The 24,958-nt window shown below is 33.2% G+C and overlaps 1 protein-coding gene across 1 annotated transcript in view; it reads left to right on the top strand.

Moving 5' to 3' along the window:
* Positions 1 to 24,958, top strand: part of LOC136043083 (muskelin-like) — a gene marked incomplete in the record, with an annotated part of 167,685 nt that overhangs the window by 70,684 nt on the left and 72,043 nt on the right. Inside the window, 1 exon segment of the mRNA XM_065728007.1 lies at positions 17,219 to 17,402. Within this exon segment, the coding sequence (XP_065584079.1) occupies positions 17,219 to 17,402 (184 nt within the window).

Genomic DNA, 24,958 nt, shown 5'->3' on the forward strand with positions numbered 1-24,958 from the left:
ACCTGTGTTTGTTGAGTTTGAGTTTCATAATGCTAATAAATCAATTTTTTTAAACAAAGTTTTTGCGATGAAAACAACGACAAAGTTCAAACCTAAAATGAACAAAAATTATCGGTTCGCAGTTTATGCGACATATACCCTCAAAACTAGCTCCAAGGAACTGACTCGTGATATTCTCCTATTTTTATAGAATTCTGGCATGTATCCATTTGCTGAAAACACAAAAACCAACCCACAAAAAAAAGAATAAATTCTAGTGAGTGTAATGAGTCGACTAGACTGCTGAAAATAAGACTAATTTATAAGGCTTTCGATATTCTTTCACTGGCTATGATATCGGTAACTTTTGGTAATCGAAAACATGATGTCGGTACCTAGTCTCTTGCTCACTGATATTGACAACTTTTGGTTTAAAATTTAAATCTTCAAAATTTCAAGTAGGCTGAGTTTTCAGTAAAGCACTTTTTTTTCAGAGTTCCACCAATTTAGGAAAATATCACGAGTAATTTTGTTAGAGCTCGTTTCACAAATATTTTGCATGATGTGGCGAAGCAATAATCTTTGTTTGTTTTAGTTTTCAAATTTGCTCTTTTGTTCCATCAAAAAGACTTTATTATTATTTTTTTCTCTTTTTTATTTTTATTTTCTTTAAATATACAGAATAAATTTTACAAAAAAAAATCTCTAGCTTAGGAAGTGAAAATTAAAGATGGCAATATAGGTCTTTGTCAGAATAGAAGTTTGGACATTTAATATAGTTTTTACCCCCTAACTATAATAACGGCATATAGATAAGAGTCCCGATGTGTCTGATATCACCGTAATCTCTGGGAAATTGCAAGTGAAAACTCCAGTTGTTTACAAAGTGTCACCTTTGAGCAATATTATATTTCTTATGGAACGTGTAAGGTTCACATACCTAGTTTATTTTGTCAGGAGTGCTTGCACAAAAAGTGCCGCTTGTATTTATGTTTGCGTTCCTGAATTCCTAAAATAGACTTCCACCAAATCATGAATTCTAGTTCTTCCAAAAAAATAGCCAATTTTACTCTTTGTGGCTATATAAATTGCCTTTATCAGACACATACTCTTGGGGGGGGGTAACTTGGAATGGTGGTGAAAAACAGACATAGTTTATCAAAATATTCAAAGGGAAAACAAATGTTAGTCCCTGAACAAGCAGTATCTGTCCGTTATTTAAACACTGGCTTTTCAGACAAACTTTCTTCTTTATTTCAAAAAGAAGTAATCGAGCCAGGAAAGCCAAACTAACTTTTTGGAATTAGTTCAAATACCAATGCCTGAAATCTCTATAAAAGTTTCAATCACCCAGGTCAGCTGCTTTCGTTAAAATATTACAAAAAATTGTCCAGAAAGTGATTTTGTTTAAGAACGATTTATTTTGAATAATTAACGTTTTTATTCGTTTTATCAGAGACCAATTTTCAGACCTTACTATCGATATTTGTTATTATTATTGTTTAAGAATTAACGACGCTTCTTGACTACTAAGGTCCCTGCGTCGGACATCGATATTTGTGACGAAAATTATTATTATATTCAAATATAGCGCCAAACGGCAAATAAACGGACTATCGATTTTTGGTCTATCATCTTATACCCCAATTCTCCCAAGTAAGAGTCACTTGTACGCATGTGTTAATGCTAAAATAAACAACTCTCACGGAATTAGAAATATATGAAAACTCCCAAATTTTAACAAGATCACCAAGCCTGAAGCCCTTTGGAGTGGGAAGGGGTGAGGGATGCGCCAGAACATTTATGCGCAAGCTGAGGAATAGTACCTGGGGTGGGCGTGTAGGATGACAAATTATAGGAAAAGCCATAAAAGAAGCTTCATATTTGGGAAGATGGGGTGGAATTTGGGAAGATCTAGGGGAAGAATGGAATTTATATACAGCTTTCATATAGCTTTTATAATAGTTGTTTTAGAAAATGAGGCTTTGTTCTCGTGCAGTCTCTTTCACGACTGAATGAAAAATACTCAAGAAATATTAACTTCAGTCCAGAGAAGCCCCCGCCTGTTTGGTAAATGACGACTTATACTTATTGCCGACATGACTGCCTGTCCATGGATTATTCTTTATGGTTGATTATGTATGGCTATGCTGTTTGACCTATGTGGTTGTATGGATGAGTAGGGTTAAGGCCTCATTCAAGTGCTGGTCTATATTAACCACTAATTTAGGAAAACAGTTTTCCCTTTCTCCTTCTATCTCCTTTTTTTTTGTTTGTGCCATTACATTTATGATTTCTCTTTTCATTATATATATATACATATATATATATATATATATATATATATATATATATATATATATATATATATATATATATACTAGCTGTTGGGGTGCCACCCCATCACGTAGTTAGAGGGGGTGCTTCGCGAAATTAGTTTTTTTGTAGTTTTTACCTTCTTTTTAGTTTTGTTAGTTTTTTTTTTTACTTATGTCCTGGTCGTCATTTATACTCCCTGTGTCCCGGTGCTTTGTTGATTGCTAATCGAACATTCCTTTTGTCCTGGTCGCTTTCTCTTTGAGTGTCGTCATTTATTTTTTTCTTTTTAAGTTCTTTTAGTTTTTACCTTTTTTAGTTTTTTTTTAGTTTTTTAGATGAAATTTTTTTTTTAGTTTGTTCCTTTTTTTCTTTTTAGTTTTTTATTGGTTTTTACCTTTATTTTAGCTTATTTTTCAGTTTTTTCCTTTTTTTTAGTTTTTAGTTTTTTTAGTTTTTTACCTTTTTTTAGTTTTTTTAGTTTTTTTAGTTTTTTAGCTTTTTTATTTTTTTTATTAGTTTTTAGTTTTTTTGTAGTTTTTGCCTTTTTTTAGTTTTTTTCAGTTTTTTTTTAGTTTTTAGTTTTTTTTACCTTTTTTAGCCTAACCAGGATTTGAACCTGGGACCTTCATTCTCCGTTCTGACACCCTCTCTCACCGAGTGACTACTCCAGCATGTTCATTTTGGTGTTTTAAATGGTATATTATTAACCAAATGAATGTTTTTTACAATATACTAACCATCGTCATAACAAAAATGACGACAACTAATTTCATGACGTCAGCCGACACAGAAACATGACGTCACCTGATCCACAGATCCACAGACAGACAACTTATTTTTATATATATAGATATATATATATATATATATACTATCTTTATAAGTGAGCAATAATTTTGTATGTACGTGTGTATTTTTTCTCGAAAACGGCTCATATTTTTTCGGGAAAATTCTGTATCCTGGTATATTCTGGCCTAAAGAAACGATTTATATAGCAGAAGTTTGAAAAAATTCGTTCAGAGCCTTAATTTTGGAAAAAAATATTTGTGTGAATGACGTTATTCACACGTGTCACGTTTATGTAGAAAAATGGAAGATTTTCATGCATGAAAAAGTTTACATCAGTTAAAAAGAAAAAAAATGCTGATTGCGAAAATATTTGTATAAATTTTGACAAGGAATTACAACAATTCAAAAACCTTAAAAGAGAAAACCAAAAATGTGATGCTTAGTAGAAATTGTTGCTAGAAATCGGACTTTATATCTTTGAATAGCCTTAGTATGAAAAGACAATAAATTCCGAAAAGAGCAAAAAAATGGTGATTGCAAAAATGTTGTGTCGTGTCGTTGTAGTTGTGTCCCTGTGTCCCGGTCGTCATTTATATTCCCTGTGTCCCGGTCGTCATTTGTGTCCCGGTGTCCCAGTCTGTAATTTCTCTTTGAGTGTTGGTCGTCATTTATATTCCCTGTGTACCGGTCGTCATTTTTGTCCCGGTGTCCCGGTCTACATTCGTTTTTGAACTTATTTATTATATATATAGATCTCACAACGATCCAATTTTAGTCGCATCTGGTTAAACCCGTGTCCCGGTGTCCCGGTCTGTATATACATTCGTTTTTGAATTGGTCTTTTTTTTTTTTTACCTTTTTTTTTGTTTTTTTTAGTTATACCTCATGATTCTAATGATTGCCCTTGAGCTTTGTTGATGGTGATTGCTTATCGAACATTCCCTGTTTCCCCGTCGTCATTTATGTCATAATGTCATAATCCCCCTGTGCCCCCCGGCGTCCCCATTGTAGTTGTGTCCCTGTGTCTCGTCATTTATATTCCCTGTGTCCCGGTCGTCATTTTGTGTCCCGGTGTCCCGGTCTCTATATACATTCGTTTTTGAATTGGTTACCTCTTTAGTTTTTTTTTATATTTATTTTTTTTAGTTTTGTTTTTCTCCTTTATTTTTCAGTTTTTTCTTTTTTCTTTTTTTTATTTTTTAGTTTTTTTAGTTTTTTTAGCTTTTTTAGTTTTTTTTATTAGTTTTAGTTTTTTTTATTTTTAGTTTTTTTAGTTTTTACCTTTTTTTAGTTTTTTTTTAGTTTTTAGTTTTTTTCTTTTTAGTTTTTTTTGTAGTTTTTACCTAGCCAAGGTTCGAACCTGCAACCTCTCGGACCTATAACCTGGAACATAACGCGTTACCAACTCAGCTACTTCGGGCTTGAATACATTCGTTTTTGAATTGGTATATGATGAAATAATTCTGACGTCATATGCGGACAGACAGACAGACAGACATAACACACAAACAACTTATTTTTATATATAGAAGATAGATTTTATGATTTATCCTTACGTTCTTATCTCTAAAAGAAATTTTTCAACTTTTACTTCTTCCATATGACCAGGGTGGTTTTCGATTTAGCTCGAAATACCTCTCACCATCACCAGAAATTTCACATGGAGTCCTTTCTCTTTTGAGACACAACCAGGTTAGAGCATCTTTTCCTTTCTCAATGAATAATCCTGTGCAAACAATAAAAAATTCCATAATCTATAAATTGTCAAATAATTTACCCTAAATAAGCGTATTCTTTCTTGTCAATCTTTTATCAATTGTCCTTGAGTTTTTTCTTTAATTGATTCTTCTTCTTTTTTAATTTACTCCTTCCCCAATGTGACTAAAGGCTAATGCTGAGATTTTAACAAACTTCTCCTTATCTGTCCGCTTTTTACCTTTTTTTGCGATTTCATCTTTTAAAACCAGGTGACAGCTTGAAACCCAGCTATCCAAATTTTGCTCAGTCAAGTTAAAGACTGCCTCCAAAACTTGTTTGTATTCATCAAAACATAACCGCTTCTTTTGTACAGTAAGATCTCTTTTGCATAGCTAATTTTCGGAAATCATACCGTCCGGCCTTAATCCTTCTTAAATCAACAATAAAAAGTAGAAAATTTAATTTAGGCCGTTTCATCGGGAGTAATAAAAGCTAACTAAATTAAAATGGTCTTTATTTTTGTATATTTCTTATGTAGCTGGTTTATTTTTTCATGCTGGAAAACCAGGGCCTATAGTAGCCAAAAGCTCTGTTGTAAAATTTCTATCTCGTAATAAGAATTTGCCGTTAATGCTGATTCAGGAATGACAGTTATTATTTAGATGAATCTCAATAGTAAAAATTAATTGCCAAAACAAATTTATGGGTAATCATCCTAGGTCCTGGGAATTAGGGTTTAATTTCCCCATCCTATAAACGCGTGCATTAACTGGTCACTGGTTTGATGTTACATAGCACACTTCACGCGGAAGTTCCAGATAAAAAAAAAGTTGATCACTATTCAAAACTGCTTCTAATTACAATAATTGCTTCCGTCACAATCTTCTTTTAGAACCTTTGCTTGCAGCAGAAAATTCTGAGCCTGAAAAACTTCGGCTTCTTCTCAATACCTTCAATTTTTCTTCAAAATTCCTTCTTACTGTTGTGTATTCCAAAACTAGAGACTACATCCTATTAAACTTTAAGCCGACCAGACTAACAGCTATTTCAGATTTTGGAGTCAAGGCTAAAGTTAAACAACCATTTCTCCTCCCCATTTACACATTTTAAAATAAGCTTATTAGAATATCTGATCAACGACCGAAGCGAGAAGGACATCTTGATCTTCTAATCAGCGCTAGTTCAGACTTACTTTTAGGCCTTGGATCGGATTGAGTCAAACAGGGTTTGATTTAAATGGGTTGAGTTAAAAAGGGACCGAGTTAAACAGGGGTTGGTTTTCATGGGGGTTGAGTGTAACACGTTTTCAATTGAACAAGGGTTCAGAGAAATGGGTTGAATTGCACTGAGTTCAGTTATACGAGGTTGAGTTGCAGTGGGGTTGAAGTGTACGGAGTTTGACTTGCTTGCGAATACACAATCCCCCTGTGCCCCCGGTATCCCCGTTGTAGTTGTGTCCTGGTCGTCATTTATATTCCCTGTGTCCCGGTCTTCAATTGTGTCCCGGTATCCCAGTCTGTAATTTCTCTTTGAGTGTCCCGGTCGTCATTTATATTCCCTCTGTCCCGGTCGTCATTTATGTTTCGGTCTGTAATTTCTCTTTGAGTGTCCCGGTCGTCATTTATATTTCCTGTGTCCCGGTGTCCCGGTCTGTAGTGTCATCTTATAATGAAGTCATATACAAAGCCTTATATACTTATAATGACGTTAAATGGAAACCCACAAACAAACAAACATGCATATATACAACTTATTTTTATATATATAGATACATACAGTTTCCTTTTTAGTTTTTTTTTCTTTTTTACTTAATTCTTTTCTTAGTTTTTTTCTTATTTAGTTTTTCTTTTTTTTAGTTTCTTCTTTTTATTGATTTGTTTTCTTCAATTTGGCAATGTTCATTCTAACATTCACACTTGGAAAAATCTTTACGTGCCAAGCATGCTAAAGCTCCAACAATTTATAATAAACCTCAAAATCCAGGTGGATTTTCATCTAACTGCGCGGTTTTGCGTTTTTTAGCCGCAAGCCTTTTGACATTAACCCTTTGAGCAGATTCCTCGGCTGTTTCTTCTGCCATTGTAGGATTTATACTAAAATTTCTCTTTGAATTAACTATTTGAGCAGCTTCCACGGCTGTTTCTTCTGTCATTTTAAGATCTATACTAAAAATTCCTCTTTACGTGCCAAGCTTGCTAAAGCTCAACAATTTATAATAAACAACATATTTTAAGTATCTGTTTTAAAGTTTTCGAATTACTTTAATCTATTGTCAAAATATTTCGAAATATTTATGCAATTCCCAGTTTTTACATTTTAGTTTGTTTTCTTTTTCTTCTTTATTTTTCATAATCTGGCGTAACAGACATAGTGCAACAGACATAACACACAAACAACTTATTTTTATATATCTATCTATCTATCTATATATATAAAAATAAGTTGTCTGTGGATCTGTGGATCGTGGATCAGGTGATGTCACCTGAAAAAACTGGATCAGGTGACGTCAAAACTGAAAAAAACTAAAAAAAGGCAAAAACTACAAAAAAAACTAAAAACTAATAAAAAAAATAAAAAAGCTAAAAAACTAAAAAAACTAAAAAAAGGCAAAAACTACAAAAAAACTAAAAACTAATAAAAAAGCTAAAAAACTAAAAAAACTAAAAAAGGCAAAAACTACAAAAAAAACTAAAAACTAATAAAAAAAATAAAAAAGCTAAAAAACTAAAAAAACTAAAAAAACTAAAAAAAGGTAAAAAACTAAAAAAACTAAAAACTAAAAAAAACTAAAAAAAAGGAAAAAACTGAAAAATAAGCTAAAATAAAGGTAAAAACCAATAAAAAACTAAAAAAAAACTGAAAAAACTAAAAAAAAGGCAAAAACTACAAAAAAAACTAAAAACTAATAAAAAAAGTAAAAAAGCTAAAAAACTAAAAAAAAACTAAAAAAACTAAAAAAAGGTAAAAAACTAAAAAAAATAAAAAATAAAAAAAACTAAAAAAAAGGAAAAAACTGAAAAATAAGCTAAAATAAAGGTAAAAACCAATAAAAAACTAAAAAGAAAAAAAGGAAAAAACTAAAAAAAATTTTCATCTAAAAAACTAAAAAAAAACTAAAAAAGGTAAAAACTAAAAGAACTAAAAAAGAAAAAAATAAATGACGACACTCTAAGAGAAAGCGACCAGGACAAAAGGAATGTTCGATTAGCAATCAACAAAGCACCGGGACACAGGGAGTATAAATGACGACCAGGACATAAGTAAAAAAAAAAACTAACAAAACTAAAAAGAAGGTAAAAACTACAAAAAAACTAAAAAGAAAAAAAAACTAAAAACTAATAAAAAAACTAAAAAATCTAAAAATCTAAATAAACTAAAAAAGAAAAAAAAAGGAAAAAAATAAAGGAGAAAAACAAAACTAAAAAACGAATGTATATACAGACCGGGACACCGGGATACAAATGACAACCGGGACACAGGGAATATAAATGACGACCGGGACACAGGGACACAACTACAACGGGGACACCGGGGGAAACAGGGGGATATAAATGACGACTGGGACACCGGGACAGGGAATGGTCGATTAGCAATCACCATCAACAAAGCTCAAGGGCAATCATTAGAATCATGAGGTATAGATCTGAATACAGATTGTTTTCCCATGGACCATTATATGTTGCATGTTCAAGAGTCGGTAAACCTGACAATCTATTTATATGCAAAGACAATGGGACAGCAAAGAATGTTGTATATTCGCAAGTTTTACGTAGTTAAAACCATATATATATATATATATATATATATATATATATATATATATATATATATATATATATATATATATATATATATATATATATATATATATATATATATATATATATATATATATATATATATATATATATATATATATATCATGAAAAGAGAAATCACCAATGCTACCGCACAAACAGAAAAAAAAAAAAAAAAAAAAAAAAAAAAAAAAAAAAAAAAAAAAAAGACAGAAGGAGAAAAGGAAGACTGTTTTCCTAAATTAGTGATTAATATAGACCAGCACTTGAATGAGGCCTTAACCCTACTCATCCATACAATCACATAGGTCAAACAGCATAGCCACACACAATCAACCATAAAGAATAATCCATGGACAGGCAGTCATGTCGTCAATAAGTATAAGTCGTCATTTACCGAACAATAGAAAAAATAATATAGACAAATAATTCAGAGGCAACACCCAACATAAGGGCTCATCAGGAGAATACACTGGCCTATATAGGGTTTCGCCACTCTAAATTCTCTGCCCAGCACAGTGTTGTGGCTACCACAGAATATCCATGGCATCCCCGCGTCAGGTATCACCCCCAAAATACATGCCTATGAAAAAAAAAACAGCAAATGTAAAACAACCAAGTAAAACCAAAACAAGCTTATCTTGTTAATATATCCCTCCCTTTAGCAACAATAGGTAAACTAAATATTATAAATTTTACCAAATCACAAATATTAACACATTGCAAAAAACCTGAATGAACTAAACAATTATAGAATTCATCTTTACCATGTGGCTAATTTTTAAAAAAATCTGCTCAATTAGAAACACAATTCAAAATAAATGGCGCTGTGACAACATTTCTCGAACCTCCGAAATTAGTTAAAAATTTCTTTAAGTATTTCTAGATAATTCTTTTGATATTTATTTAAAAGTTCGTTATAATGAAAACTAAATTTTTTAAATTGCCAAGTTAATTTATTTGCAGAAAAACCTCTTGATATCAATTTTTGGCTTAAGATTTTACATCTATTTTTAAAATCAATATAATTACTACAAATCCTTGCATAACGAAGTAACTGTGAGAAAAACGCTGAATATGTGATATTTGAGTGTATATTACTTTCAGGGAATGGGAAACTAATCACTTCAAAATCAAAATCATCCGTTTTATTATACATTTTAAAACTTAATTTATTATTATCACAAATATTAATATTTAAATCTAAGAAATGATCTTCATGACCAGCGCCATGACTAGGCTCAAGAATAAGCTCTGATGGATATATATATTTTTAGAAATATCAATGAAATCCTTACAATTTAAGACCAAAATATCATCTAAATATCTTTTATTATTTGACAAAGCATGTTTTAAATTAATTGGATTATTCTTATCCATCATATATTTATATTCTAGTTGACTTAAAAACAAGTCAGCTATAAATGGGCTGGCATTCCCCCCCATGGGAATTCCCATAATTTGCTTGTACAAATCACCCCCAAATCTTATATAAGTATTGTATAAAACAAATTCCAATAACTCAAAAATCATATCCAAGCTGTAACATCTCAAGTTAACTGTAGTACTAAAGCAGTTTGTCCATATGGCTTTTTTATTATAACTGTCTATTTTCAAGAACGTTTTACTAGATAAGAGGAAAGATTTCTTTATAACAGTTTTTAAATTATCAAACACTAAATTAAGTGATAAATTAGTATACATTGTCGCAAAATCGAAAGACTCAATTCTTTTAGCTGAAACCATTGTTAAAGAATCTATCACCTGCAGTGAATTATTAACACTCCAATATGGATTAAAATTCGAAAATTTTTTAATACCAGAACAATAGGTTTTAAGTTTATTTACAATTTCCTTTAAAATTAAAGAGAGGTCAGTAGCAGCAATGCGGGTTGGACATTTAGCTGCTCCAGCAATAAACCGTGGTTTAGGGGGATTCTTATGAAATTTTACAGTCCAATATAGGAAAGGGAACTTTATATCATTGTCATTTATTTTAATATTAAAATTTTTAAAAAGTATTTCTTCAGTCTTTTCAATTAAATTCTCATCCTCTATATTTACCTTTTCATAAACATTAGTTGTGCATAACTCCCTTTTTAAGATATCACAATACAGCTTCTGACAAATTATGGCAAAATTATTATTAGCTTTATCGACTGGCACAATTACAAATTCATTCTTTAGATTAGCAATTGCTTGTTTAATCTTCGCATTATAAAATAATGATTTAGTGTTACTATTTTTTAAGTTAGAATATATTTTATTTCTTACTCTACTAATAATTAAATTCTTCCAACTTTGAAAACTCTCTTTATTTTTATTCTCTTTCTTACACCACTTATCAATAAATAAATCAAAATCATTTTCCAAGCCATCCAGAACACTCGATGGTTTCAGATGATGAGAAAGACGGAAATTAGCCCCTTTATTCATTATAATTTGAAGATCATCTTGCTTTATTATTGACAAGTCCCCTGTTATAACATGTTTGTAAGTAGGATTTACAAATGGGCCAAGTTGCTCACAATTACAAACCGGTTTCCAATTTATATCGCTATCTAGTTTTTTTAATATTAAATTATAATTAAAAATAATTTGCCCTATAGTTTTTGAAAATTTATAAGTTAAAACTGGACTATCATTATAATTTAAATTACTAGGAAGGGCCTGTTTCACATGCCGCTGATTTAAAATTTCTGGTAAATTAATATCTTCAATCTGCTTACAAGTAAAATTAATAGGTAAATATAATCTGTTATCCTTATTACTAATCTTATCGAACTTTTTCTTTTTTGAAATAAATTTCGTTTTAGTTAGAATGCAAATTGTATCACATATTACTTTAAAATTATAATCAAGAGCTGTATTATTCTTAACAATCCAGAAAAGTTTGATTAAATTCCTCTTGGATAAATTATTTAGACGCTTTATTACAGAAATCATACCCTTCGATTCAAGTAGCTGGCATAGATCTATAGAAAGCATATGTACATCTAATTCATTTTTTCTATTATTTTTCCTATGTCCTCTCGATCGTTTTTTACGTTTAGTAGGACAAGTAAAAGAAGGATGGGTCATAAAACCATCAATACATTTAACAACAACATGAGACATGTCACCATATTTTGCTACACGATCATTTAGCCCAAAAGGATAAGCTGTACCAAGAGTATGGATCCAGAAATCCTCCTGTTTACGTAGTCTATTATTCTTCTCTTCTGTATTTAAATTTTCTAATTCTAAATTTTCTAAAATTGTGACAGTTATATCTGATATGGAACATTTACCATTACTACAATGTTGAACTAGATAGTTATTAGTTTTTTCATTATTAACTGTTGTCTTGTGTCCAGAAAATCTTTTATATATATTATTAGTTGTTTCCCCCACATATTGTAGGCAGCATTTATTACATTCTAATAGGTAAATTACATTGGTTGTTCTACAATTAACATTACCACGTAACTTGCATGCAAAATTTTTATTATACAATGTACTTTTAACAGAAATCCGTGGGACAAAATGATCTTGGCAAAGAAAACAACGACTTTTACACTTACTAACTTTCAAAAAATCGTTCCGAGTTCCGAGGCTAATATTTGTGTTTTGTTGCATAAAAAATTTATTGAAATAAATCCAAAACAAAAACCAACAAAACCAAACAAAAACCAACAGCTAGTATGTATATAAAACTGTTAAACTGGCGAAACATAATTTCTGAGATTTTTCATGAGATGGTCAGGTCGGCTTTGGATCTTTCATCATTTGTCAAACGTGTAACCATAGATGACATTTTTCTTGTCTTTTGTGCTCCCATGCCCTGCTGCTATCAAACATTTTTTTTTTTTATATATAAAACAAAAGCGTTTGAAACATAAATGGCACAACAGTCCTTCGGGGCTTTGGGAGTAACTACGGTTGCCTAGCGACACAAGGATAATTCTGACAATTTCTTCATAAGTAAACTATAGCTTAATTTCCGGGAATTCTATTTTTGACTTGAAAGGCTATTCTTGTGTTATGTCTTAAAGTTAAGATTCGATTTCTTTCTTGCAATATTTATTTCTTTTTTTGTGGAATTACAAAGAAATATGTAGCTATTTTGGTCAGAATTAACACCTAGTATTTCACAAAAAGGTGAGAAAAGAAATTAATTGGGCGTAGTTAGCAGATGACCTTGAACTTAACTGACCTTAGGTTGGGATCGAGTGTTTCATTGTGGTTGCTTCGGGGTTGAACTGGTAAACACTGTTGGAAATCACCTCCAGCCATTAAAATTTTCCCACCAAATGACAAGTTTGGATTTGCAATGGACCGGAACAACTGATCCAAGTTTTGTAAGCCATACTTGGGAAGCATGGGTGCTTCGTCAAGTAGGAAAACGTCTACTTGAGCTAATTCTAAAGTTTTGTTAGAACTAGATCTTATACTAGATACAGAAACTGAGAAAAGTGGAACTTTCAAGCCAAAGGTTTTGTGTGTTGTTAGTCCTAAAGGCAATAAAGTTGCTGCTATTCTCGTATAAGCCATACATTTTACTTCTGATTCTTTCCACACAGAATGTGGTACAAGGTTTTACAAACAAATTTTTTACCGGTACCACCTCGTCCATCTATGATAAAACATTTTTTCCCAATATAATTAAGATCATTGATAATGGATTAAAATCCATTTGTAATGTTGCATGCATCATAGATGGAAGAACGATACATTCACTCTTGCTGTGTGTGTTGGGGGGGGGAGCATGATATACTTCAAAAAACTTTTGGTATTCCTTTTTTAGGTTTTTGAATTGGTGTAATTCCTTGCCAAAATATATGCAAATATTTTTGCAATTACCAGTTTTTTGCTCTTTACGCGATTTAATGTAAACTTCTCCATACACGAAAATCTTTAATTTTTGTACATAAGTGTGACAACGTCATTGGAACGCCTCGCTCTTTACACCAAAGTTTTTGTTGTTTTATAAAGTAGAGTTGTGACAAAGAGCCAAACTTCAGCGTAAAGAGCGAGGCATTGAGGAGGGGACAGCCCCTTTCATATACGGAATAAAATTTGTTCGTTTTAAGTTTCAGTGTTGCTGCTTACTTTCAAAAAAATAAAAACAAAATTTGCATATTAATTTTGGAAGATTTATTCTGTATATGAAGGGTTGCCCCCCTCCTCAAAACCTTGCTTTTTATGCTAAAACTGTTAGCACCTTTTAAAAAGATTCCTATTCTAATTAAATGGTCGCCGTTTTTCAGTAGCCCCTCTTAAAAAATTGAGACAAACAGCCAAAATTTTACGTAAAGAGCAAGATATTGAGTGGATCTCTCAAGATTTATATCAGATACCTTTGGGGTAAAAATGGGCGTGGGAGGGAGCCAACTGCCCTCCAATGTTTTTAGTCATTTAAAAAGGACACTAAAACTTTTACTTTCTGTTCAAATGCGCCCACTCCCGATCTTCTAGGACCATTATTTCAATATGATCACCCCTGGGGAAAAGACAACATATAAACGCGCATCTTTGATTTGTCTTCTTGCAAAAATAGCAAAATTCGACGTTTTTGCAGATAGCAGCTTGAAACTTCTAGAGTAAGGTTCTCTGATACGTTTAATATGGTGGATTGATTTTCATTAAGATTCCTTGACTTTTATAGGTTGTTTTCCCCTATTCCAAAAACCAAGCAAATGTTCTAAGGCTTGTAACATTTGATGGGTAGCACTAAACTTGACGAATCTTTTATATTTGGAATCAGCATAATAAGCTGATTTTTTCTGATGTACCTGTTGATATTAAAATTCCGTTTTTTTAGAGTTCTGTTTACTATTGATTTCTATTTTCATAAAAAGGGGAAACGCCCCCTAAAAGTCAAGGGATCCTAATGAAAATCACACCAGATTAATTGTATCAGAGAACCATATAGTAGGATTTCAAGCTCTTTCCCAACAATCTTTTGCCAGGAGCTGTGGGGGATCATTTTTTATCTCCAAAGGCATAGTTACTGGACCTTTCAGCTATGCTGAACAAAATGGCTATCTAAAAATTTTGATCAAACGACTTGTTGGAAAAATGGGGATTGGAGGGGGTCTAGTTCATTTCCATTTTTCGGTAACTAAAAATGGGCACTAGAGTTTTTAATTTCCATTTGAATGAGCCCTTTTCTGAGATTCTAGGACTATTGGCTCGATATGGTCATCCCTGGGGGAAAACATCAGCCATACTCATGTTAATTTCTGCTTGTTTTGAGTTTAAATCAGTTCCTTATTGGAATTTTTTATCCGTTTCGGGTGTCATTTATTTATTGATTGTTATTTGTGGTAGTTTTACGCTTGGTAGATTATTTGATTTTATTTCTGCTCATTTTTGGTTTAATGGAGTTCCTTAGTTTTCTTTCAAAAACTCATATTGTGGAACTTTTTTAATTAATACATTAAAGTGATTAGTGCTATGTACGAAAACAACATTGCTGCGATTAAGGTAGGAAATAAGGTTAATAGCTGGTTTTGTATTGCATCAGGAGTTAAGCAGGATTGCGTTTTGTCCCCATTTATAAGGATCATTTTTATTGACTTTGTCTTAAGGAGCACAGAAAAGACAGAGTTGGAGAACACGGAATCAAATGGGGAAGTGAAGCCCTCCTAGACTTAGATTGTGCTGATGATTTAAGCATCCTAGATGAAAATGTTGGTAAAATTAATGAACTTTGGAGGTTTTGCGAGTTCAGGGTGTAAAAATAGGTTTAAAAATTAGCGTCAAAAAGACCTAAGTTGCTAAGACTAGGAATAAGTGTAGCTGAAAAGTGATGTTGTGTAACCAGAAGACCGATCGGTGGATAGCTTCGCCTGCCTAGGTAGTATTATTAGTAAAAACGGTGTGTGCAGTGAAGTAGGCCTAAAAGTAGGCCACGGGTGTTTTTCAAAGTTGAAAAAAGTTTGGAGGAATAGGGAGATACGCCTGTGAATCATCATTAGAACATTGGCAGGTACAGTGATGACAATGGTCAAGTTTAGTTCTGAAGCGTGGACTCTCCGAAAACAGAAGAAGATTTGCTAGATGTGTTCCAGAAAAATAGCCCAAGGATTGTTTTTGGTCTCGACTGACTGACCATATCTCGAACAGTAAGCTGTTTGAAAAAGGTGGTTTAATCCTGCTTTATAGGGCTATAATGAGAGAAAGATTGATGTGGCTTGGGCACGATCTGAGGATGAAGGATGACAAATTGCCAAAGTCCTTGTCGGCCAACCGTCTTGGGCCAAACGAAAAGTAGGTCGTCCCTGATTGGGGTGGGAAGACGTCGTAAGGAACGATTTAAAAGAAATAGGAACTTTCTGAGAGGGTTTAAAGAGGAAGATTTTGAGAGGAGGAGTTGGCTTAGCTGTGTTGGCGGCTTGATGCTGCAGTGAGTTGTTAGTTGCAGGATTAGTGGTAGCATATACATATGTATTTGTCACCCATGTATTTTGGTCCTTTTCTTCTAATAGTTCCCTTATATATTGGAATTGTTCATATTATTCATTATCCACCAAGATATTTTTTTTTGTCTTCTTTTGTATAAATAACTTATTTGTCTATTTTTGTTACATTCACAACCTTTGACACCCTGTAAGTTAGCTATAAAAATGTCCCCCATGTCTTTCTGATTTCTGGAAAACATGTATTTTTACCGAATCAATTGTTGGTACGAACAAAAGAAAGGCTCCTTTTTTAGAAACAAGGAAACGAACGATGCTTATTTTTAGCCTTAAATGTCACCTTGAGCCTTTTGAGGGTGAATAAATGGAAGGAAGTTGATTTCTGCAGGTAAAGTAAGAACGTAAAATTCAACAATACAGGTCATTTGTGTATCTTTGGTCTCCATGATCACTTTATTGAGATATTATTATTTTTTAATTGCTTCTGTGAATTAGAGGCGTAGAGGTGGCCTGGTGATAATCAAACCAAATATGATTAAGTAGATTTGTACTTAAGAATTGAGAGAAAAATACCTGATTAGAAGAAGGATTAAATTTTGAAAGAAAATAAAGAACTTCAGCAAAGTTTGTTATGGAGTAATCTCTTTTTTTCAGCGATTTCGAAAAATATTTGTGGAATGTAAGTTGGCTTGAGAGAATCTTATATGGGAGTCTGAAAGACGTCAAAATTTTTATTTAAATTCAGTTTATGGTAGTCTCTGATTAAATGTAGTGAATAAAGTGAAGAACAAGAAACGAAATTATCTTTTATAACCATCTCATTATCTTTTTTATTTTCATTTTCTTAGTGATAAAGTACATCTGGAATCGTTATTCTTTAAATGTTGATTTTACATTTTTTATGAGTAAAGTAAAGGGTAAGTTAAAGTTTAAGAGTTTTTTGCTGCAACCCACGAAAAAGTCGTTAAATGCACTAATAATAAAAATAAAAATGGTGTTTTCCGTCTCTACAAACTATGTGAGTGCTGAATTTTGAAATTTCATCGAAAATTTGGTAAAGTTGAAAAAAAAATATTCACTACAGACTGTATAAACTCCCCCAACAAGACTGCATCACCTCTTATCCCTTCCATGAGCTTTTTTGAACATTTCTATGGAAATTTAGTGAAACGTAAAAAAGAGTTTTGCTTAAATTCAAAAGAGTTATTTAAATAACTATTTCTTTTTTTTAAGATATACGAGTACAGAAGCAGCTATGCTAAATTCAACAACGTATACAATAGAGCACAGATTTTCTGGTCTATATTCCTATCATGTACCAACAAGCACTTGGAAAAAGCTTAAAGACGATCCTGGACAAAATGCTCAAGCCCATGAAATGAAATCAAGAATTGGCCATTCTATGCTGTTTCACCCAGTATGTTCTATTTTAACTCTTTTTTTTGTGCTTGTACAAATTTTTTATTTTCTGACGTCATTTGCCTTTCCATCTTTGTGTATCATTGTGCCACGATTTTCTTCCTGTTCGACATCTTGAGAATATATCAAGATATCAATTCCTTTTAGATATCAGGATATCTTTCCATCTTTGTACCATGATTCTCTTCATGTTAGATATCTAGAGAAGAATAGCTTAAAGTCAAGAATACAGATATAAACTGAACATCAAACATAGTTGAAACATTTTTCGGTATTTTTATTTGTTCTTTCTTTTTCTTCGTTTTAACTGTTTAGAACCACCACAGAGTTATGTTTGGGTTCAGTTTATATTGATTATTTTAATTAAGCTTTTGCTAAGCAATGCTGCAAAAGTTAAGTGGTTTAGCTAGGGCACTCCTGTAATCAAGTGCAGCATCTATTGGGGCATCATTTATATGACATATATTTCATGAAAGATTTACATATATTTCACTTATGTTTTAAAGGGAGGTGGGCTCAGAAATTAACATTGCACTGGGGCGCTAAAATCCAACTTACTCTTCTAATAGCCTCTAGTAGCAAAAGATATTAGAGAACATCAAAAATGTGAATCCTTTGTTGATGTCCCCATCCTGCATCTATTGTACTTGACCTGCAGGCCAAAACATAGTTTAATAGCTTAAAATTGGGTTTTATTTACGTTAAACAAACGCAGCAACCGCCAGAAGCGAATAGGACATGTTTCGTGGGTATGGGGATCCGTACAAACAGTACACGTACAAATGAGCTACTTATAAATCTCGTAAAACATAAAAATAATTACAAATTGCCAGGGTGATGTCCCAAGCCCCCTCCCTTTCTCTACTTACATTATGTCGTTGGCTAATCCAAATGGCATGTGACGATTCCGTCGACTTGACGTTGTTGGCTAATCCAAAAGGCAGGTGACCCTTCCTTCGACTTAACGTTGTTGGCTAATCGAAATGGCAGGTGACCACTCCTTCGACTTGACGTTGTTGGCTAATCCAAATGGCAGGTGACCACTCCGTTGACTTGACGTTGTTGGCTAATCCAAATGGCTGGTGACCACTCTTTCAACCTGAGGCTGTTGGCTAATCCAAATGGCAGGTGGCCGCTCCTTCGACTTGACGTTGTGTGCTAATCCAAATGGCAGGTGACCATTCCTTCGACTTGACGTTGTGTGCTAATCCAAATGGCAGGTGACCATTCCTTCGACTTGACGTTGTTGGCTAATCCAAATGGCAGGTGACCATTCCTTCGACTTGACGTTGTTGGCTAATCCAAATAGCAGGTGACCACTCCGTTGACTTGACGTTGTTGGCTAATCCAAATGGCTGGTGACCACTCTTTCGACTTGACGCTGTTGGCTAATCCAAATGGCAGGTGACCACTCCTTCGACTTGACGTTGTGTGCTAATCCAAATGGCAGGTGACCATTCCTTCGACTTGACGTTGTGTGCTAATCCAAATGGCAGGTGACCATTCCTTCGACTTGACGTTGTTGGCTAATCCAAATGGCAGGTGACCCCTCCTTCGACTTGACGTTGTTACAGAAGTCTTACAAATTAGAACATTTACATACATCCAAATTTTTCAAACAAAGTAATTAAGGAAGACGGCACTAGACCCTTAAGGTCTAAACTGGCTGTGCTGATCTCCGTTTAGTGGCCCTTCAGCCACGAATTCTTAGTTCTCGAAGAATTCTTCGTGCAAAGAATGTATGTTGCTGCTGGAAGGAGTTTTCAGTTGTAGCAAGTCTTTCGTTGCGATCTGTCTTGTGTTTAAATAAAAGAATAAAGGAGGTTTTTTAAAGATAGAAGTAAAGAGCTAAATTAACCCCTCACCCCTCTAACTACCTGCTCTTTGTGTTGGATTTTAATTTTGCATAAGAGTGTTTTGGAAACAGATATGACTCCGGGAAAAGCACACTCTTCCTTTTTTTATGAGGTTTTCTTAACGCTTGGAATGATTTTTTGGGCCTTTATGTAAAAAAAAAAATTTATGATGGTGGGGCTAGGGGGGTCACTCAACAAATATTGCTCTTGGGGATGCCCCACCCTATCCACTTTTAAAGTATGCCTATGAATGTGATTTTCTGTTTCACAACAAATATATTTTTGCATTGAGAGAATAGCTCTCACACCTTAGCATCCGTATTGCACGCTTGTTCTAAATGTATTCTGCAAAATAAAGGGATGTTAGGGGGTAATTTCGTCTCCCCCTATAAATATTAAAGGTCTCTCACAGAAAGTTTGAAAACTCGGTCCTTAAAATGTGCTTTTTAAGCTTTTGGGTAACCCGCTTTCCCAACAAAAGGATAAAATATCCCAAACTCTCACCCACCAACCGCTTTTTTTTGCGAATGAGAATCCTTTTGAACGTACACATTTAGGAGTGAAATAAGGGCTCTGAAGTGTAGCCTAAATCTAAAATTATGACTCGGTCAAATAAAATTTGCTGCACTAAAGTATTGTCCTTGCATTTTAGTTTGGAAGTTAGGAGAAGAATTAGGCATCTCGAGTAGGTTTGGGTGGGAGGAGAACTGATGCTTTCGAAACGTTAAGAATGAAGATTTCGTATATGTATATCTCTATTTTTACTGAATGAGAGCTTATTTTCCTGGACACATACAACGTGGGGAGGGGGGCTCTGGAACTTGACCCCTCCCCCCGAAAAATTCAAGCTTTTAACCTTTGTTACTATAGTTGCTTATTTTATCCGTATGCTTTACTCATTTTTATCATTTTCCGTTTTCCTCAACACCCTACCCCCCTCCCTCCAGAAAAAAGAATGTGAATTTTTATGTACGGGTCTGTATCAGCTGCTTAATCTTTGCCTTATAGGTTCAAAGAAAATAATATCGGATGCAGTATGATTCTCTCATAGAGCTTTTTGTGAAAGCAAATATTCTTGCTGTAAAGTTTTTTTTATGTATTTATTCAATTAATCTAAGTAAAATCTCATTTCTTCCAAGGTAAACTTTTTAGAAATTATTTAGAACTGTTTATTTAGAAATTATTAGAACTGTGAATATTGATAGGAATACCTATTTTCTCGTCAGAAACCTATGCAAAATCTCCGTATCTCTCATACATTTTTGTGAAATAATACTGTAAATCCTTATGTCATAAAACAGAAATTCCAATTTTTTTTATTTGGGATTAACGGTTTAATATATTTTAGTCGTTTAATGCCTTGAAAAGTAAGCAAGAAAACATGCACTCTTCTGTATAAAAAATGAACTGTACACTAAGAAATGATGTCTAAAGTTGTCATCGCACATCGATTTCCTTGGCATCCTAGAAGTAACTTCTTTTTCCTTTACGAGATTTTCAGAATTTTCAAAACTAAGCAAAATTTTCGTATCTTCCATAAGTTTTCTTGAAATTGTACCGTTTAATCTGATTTTGAAATATTGAAGTTTCGATTATTTTTAATAGGCCACTTGATACAAACTCAACTTTGCACATTCATCGTCCACATAATTTAATTATGTCTCCTGGGTCCCAATGATCTCCGTGGTACCACTAAGAGCAATAATGTGATGGGTTTTCTAAAAATACATACAGTTTTTGACTACAAAGTAATGGCAACCGTTTTCTACGACTGTGAAGGAGTTCTATTTGTGGACTTACTATTAAGTTGGAGAACTATCACAGCAGTCTATAACTTAAAAGTTCTGAGGAAATTATTAGCAGAATTTGCCAAAAAGTTTTCAGGAGAACTCCATCGTGGAATCCTCTTCCATTACTTCCCAGCATATTCTCCACACACTAAAGTACCTATGCAAAAAAAAGGATTTTTCTTATGGTTAAAGGTTGAGAACTTTAATTCTCCCATAAAGCGTTTTAGACCATGCTGATTCTCTCTTGGAGGTTTTTGTTAAAGCAAATGTTCTTGTTGTAAAGTATCATACTTTGTATCTGTAATTAATTCCGTAAAGCTCCACCGCTGCACCAAGTAGGCTGAGACCACTACAGATGAGCACAATTCTCTACCTTACTCTGATGATCGCATCTCGTTTTGGTTCTGAAAAGGACATTTCATGAATAGTTTGTAGACAAGTCCTAAGTAAAGTCATCGTGATAGTATTAGGAGTATAGACTAGCTTTAGAATTTGTATCATAACTTGAAATTGTCAGTTGTATAGAGAGAAACAACCGGATTTCCAGTGTTCACATTATGACTTATTTGATCTTCGTTTCGAGCAATACTAACGCGTATTTCTTATAATTTAAAATTGTATATTACTCACTATAGGTATTATCGCTGGTAAGTTGAAAATGTTACCTGATAAATCAATCCATTATTTCTATATGCTGTTCAATGACTTTGCGGCTATTAAAATAATATTGATTTTTATGCTTATTTTTTTAAGGTAATTGTTGTCGTCAGGCTACGTACTCATGTTTGACTCCTTAATCAATATTCTTGTTTTTATACTTGGCTTTTGCGTTTTCAGTAAAGCGCTAGTTTTTTATGATCATACAGACATAGGGAAATGTTGTCAGTTGGTTTGTCGGTATATATATCGATTTATCGATATATGTAAGATAGTCTGTGAAGCAGTAGTTTTTGTTCGTCTTAAGTTTCAACTTCACTCTTTACTTCCCTCGGGAAAACTTTGTTTTCTTTAATTAATCTTTGCCCGTTTTAATTTAAATTTAATGTAGAAGCAACATTGTCGTGATCTTTTTATTTTTATTTCTTTTTCTGGGATACGGGGTAGTTCTCCTCATATACGGAATAATTTCTGTTCGTTTTAAGTTTTAATATTGCTCGTTACTTCTAGTTGTTACTTCTAGTTCTATATATGAGGGGTAGTCCCCTCATATATAGAATGAAACTAAATATGGTTTTGAAAAGACATATATAAAAAAAAAAGGTTTAAAAAAATAACAGCAAAGACTGACATTAGAACTTAACGAATAGAAATTATCCTGTATATTATGGGGGTCATACGTCATTAATAACTTTTTTAAAAATAAAATGATATTCCTTTTAATAATATTAAAAGGAAAATGATATTGCTTGTTAAAAGCCAAATTGATAATTTAACGATAATCAAAGTCTGAATCCTTGTTTAAAATGGCCTGTAATCTGAGTCTCCCTCTAATTCTATTCTTCCTAAATTAAATAAAAAAAAAACTAATTTTTTTAGCTGAAAGTAAGGAGCGACATTAAAACTTAAAACGAACAGAAATTACTCCGTATATGAAATGAGCTGTCTACTCCGCAATCCCTCGCTCTTTACGCTAAAGCTTTTAATTGTTTTAAAAAGTAGAATTGTGGCAGAGTCAAACTTCAGCGTAAAGAGCGAGGGATTGCGGAGTACACAGCTCATTTCATATACGAAGTAATTTCTGTTCGTTTTAAGTTTTAATGTCGCTCCTTACTTTAGCTAAAAAAATTAGTTTTTTTTTATTTAATTTCTGAACGTTTTTGAATTAATGCATGTTTGGTTTTGGCTCTCCGCACATAAATTATTAAAATGAAATTTGTATATTAATTCTTTTTTTGGCTAAATGCCTTTCTTTTAGTATTGATCAGACGATTTTGAGAAATAAGGGGTGGAGAAGGAGGCCTAGTTGCCCTCCAATTTTTCGGTTACTTAAAAAGGCAACTAGAACTTTTAATTTTTAACGAACGTTTTTATTAGTAAAAAATTTACGTAACTTAAGAATTAACTTACGTAACAAACTTTCATAACCTTATATTTTTATTATGTATACGAGGGGGTTTGTACCCTCGGTAATACCTCGCTCTTTTCACTAAATCGTAAGTTTTGTCCCGATTCTTTAAGAATGACCCCTGAATCAGAAAGGCCGTAGAATAAATAGTTGAAATTACTAAAAATACTTTAGCATAAAGAGCAAGGTATTTACCTCCTCCTAAATACCTCGCTCTTTATGCTGAAGTAATTTTAGAATCCCTCATATGCGTAATAATCTCTGTTCGTTTTAAGTTTCAATGCTACTTCTTCCTTTCATTTGAAAAAACGTTTTCATGTTTATTTTTCATTGTTTTCTTATAGTAATGCTAGAGAATCCTGCGCCCTTGTCATTGAAATTTTCTTCCCCCATGACAGATTCCTCCAAGGAAAGATCCTCCAACTTAGCCCCCTCTCCTCAGCCCCACCCCCAAACAAAATAAAATCCCCCTGAAAACGTCTGTACACTTCCCAATAACCATTACTATATGTAAACACTGGTCAAAGTTTGTAACTTGCAGCCCCTCCCCTAGGGATTGTGGGGGAGTAAGTCATCCCCAAAGACATAGTTATTATGGTTTTCGACTATTCTGAACAAAATGGCTATCTCAAAATTTTGATTTGTTGAATTCGGGAAAAAAATGAGCGTGGGAGGGGGCCTAGATGCCCTCCAATTTTTTTGGTCAGTTAAAAAGGGCACTAGAACTTTTTATTTCCGTTAGAATGAGCCCTCTTGCGACATTCTAGGACTACTTGGTCGATACGATGACCCCTGGGGAAAAGAAAAAAAAAAAAACAAATAAACACGCACCCGTGATTTGTCTTCTGGCAAAAAATACAAAATTCCACATTTTTGTAGATAGGAGCTTGAAACTTCTACAGCAGGGTTCTCTGATACGCTGAATCTGATGGTGTCATTTTCGTTAAGATCCTACGACTTTTAGGGGGTGTTTCCCCCTATTTTCCTAAATAAGGCAAATTTTCTCAGGCTCGTAACTTTTGATAGGTAAGACTAAACTTGATGAAACTTATATATTTGAAATCAGCATTAAAATGCAATTCTTTTGATGTAGCTATTGATATCAAAATTCAATTTTTTAGAGTTTTGGTTACTATTGAGCCGGGTCGCTCCTTACTACAGTTCGTTACCACGAACTGTTTGACAGGGCATATTTGCAAGCTAAAATTTTGCTCATTAAGATGTTACGCAGTTGATTTTTTTTCATATGTTCTTTTTTCAAAAGCAATCTTTTGAGGGGAAAATGATGCAGTTGCAATTTATTTCCTCGTGTTAGTAAAATGGAGGTGAGCAACAAGGAATGCGGAAGTAAATCTGAAATGATTATAGAAGGATTTATCACCAAGACAAGGATAACGTTGGATGTATAATTTGATCTATTTACTGTTAAATATGTGCTCTTTTTCTCTACTGCATGTGGAGTCAAAGCACTTTGTCAATATTGTTTTTTTTTACATTTGAATTGGGCGTGATTGCTTATGATTTGGTTCGATTTATAGCACTTTAATTGTCTTTTTTTCTAAGAAAACTGTCATTATGACACGAAATTAGTGAAGGGTTGCATCGGTTTTGTCCACCTTTGGATCAGCAACCATTTTTGTTTGGACGAGTCGACATCGTAATATAAACATCTGGTGCCAAGTCTTTATGGAGTGTTGCACCAACTCTAACCTATTGGTCACAGTTGCGGAGCAACAAATGCAACTACATCTCTCGGGTTATAAATGCGTATGCCCGCGTTTCACCTATGCAGATGCGTTACAGCTATTCCAAGTTATTGTTTGTAAGGTCAACGTGTAATTAG

This window comes from Artemia franciscana, unplaced genomic scaffold (genome assembly GCF_032884065.1).
Source record: "Artemia franciscana unplaced genomic scaffold, ASM3288406v1 Scaffold_289, whole genome shotgun sequence".
Classification (NCBI taxonomy): Eukaryota; Metazoa; Arthropoda; class Branchiopoda; order Anostraca; family Artemiidae; genus Artemia; species Artemia franciscana.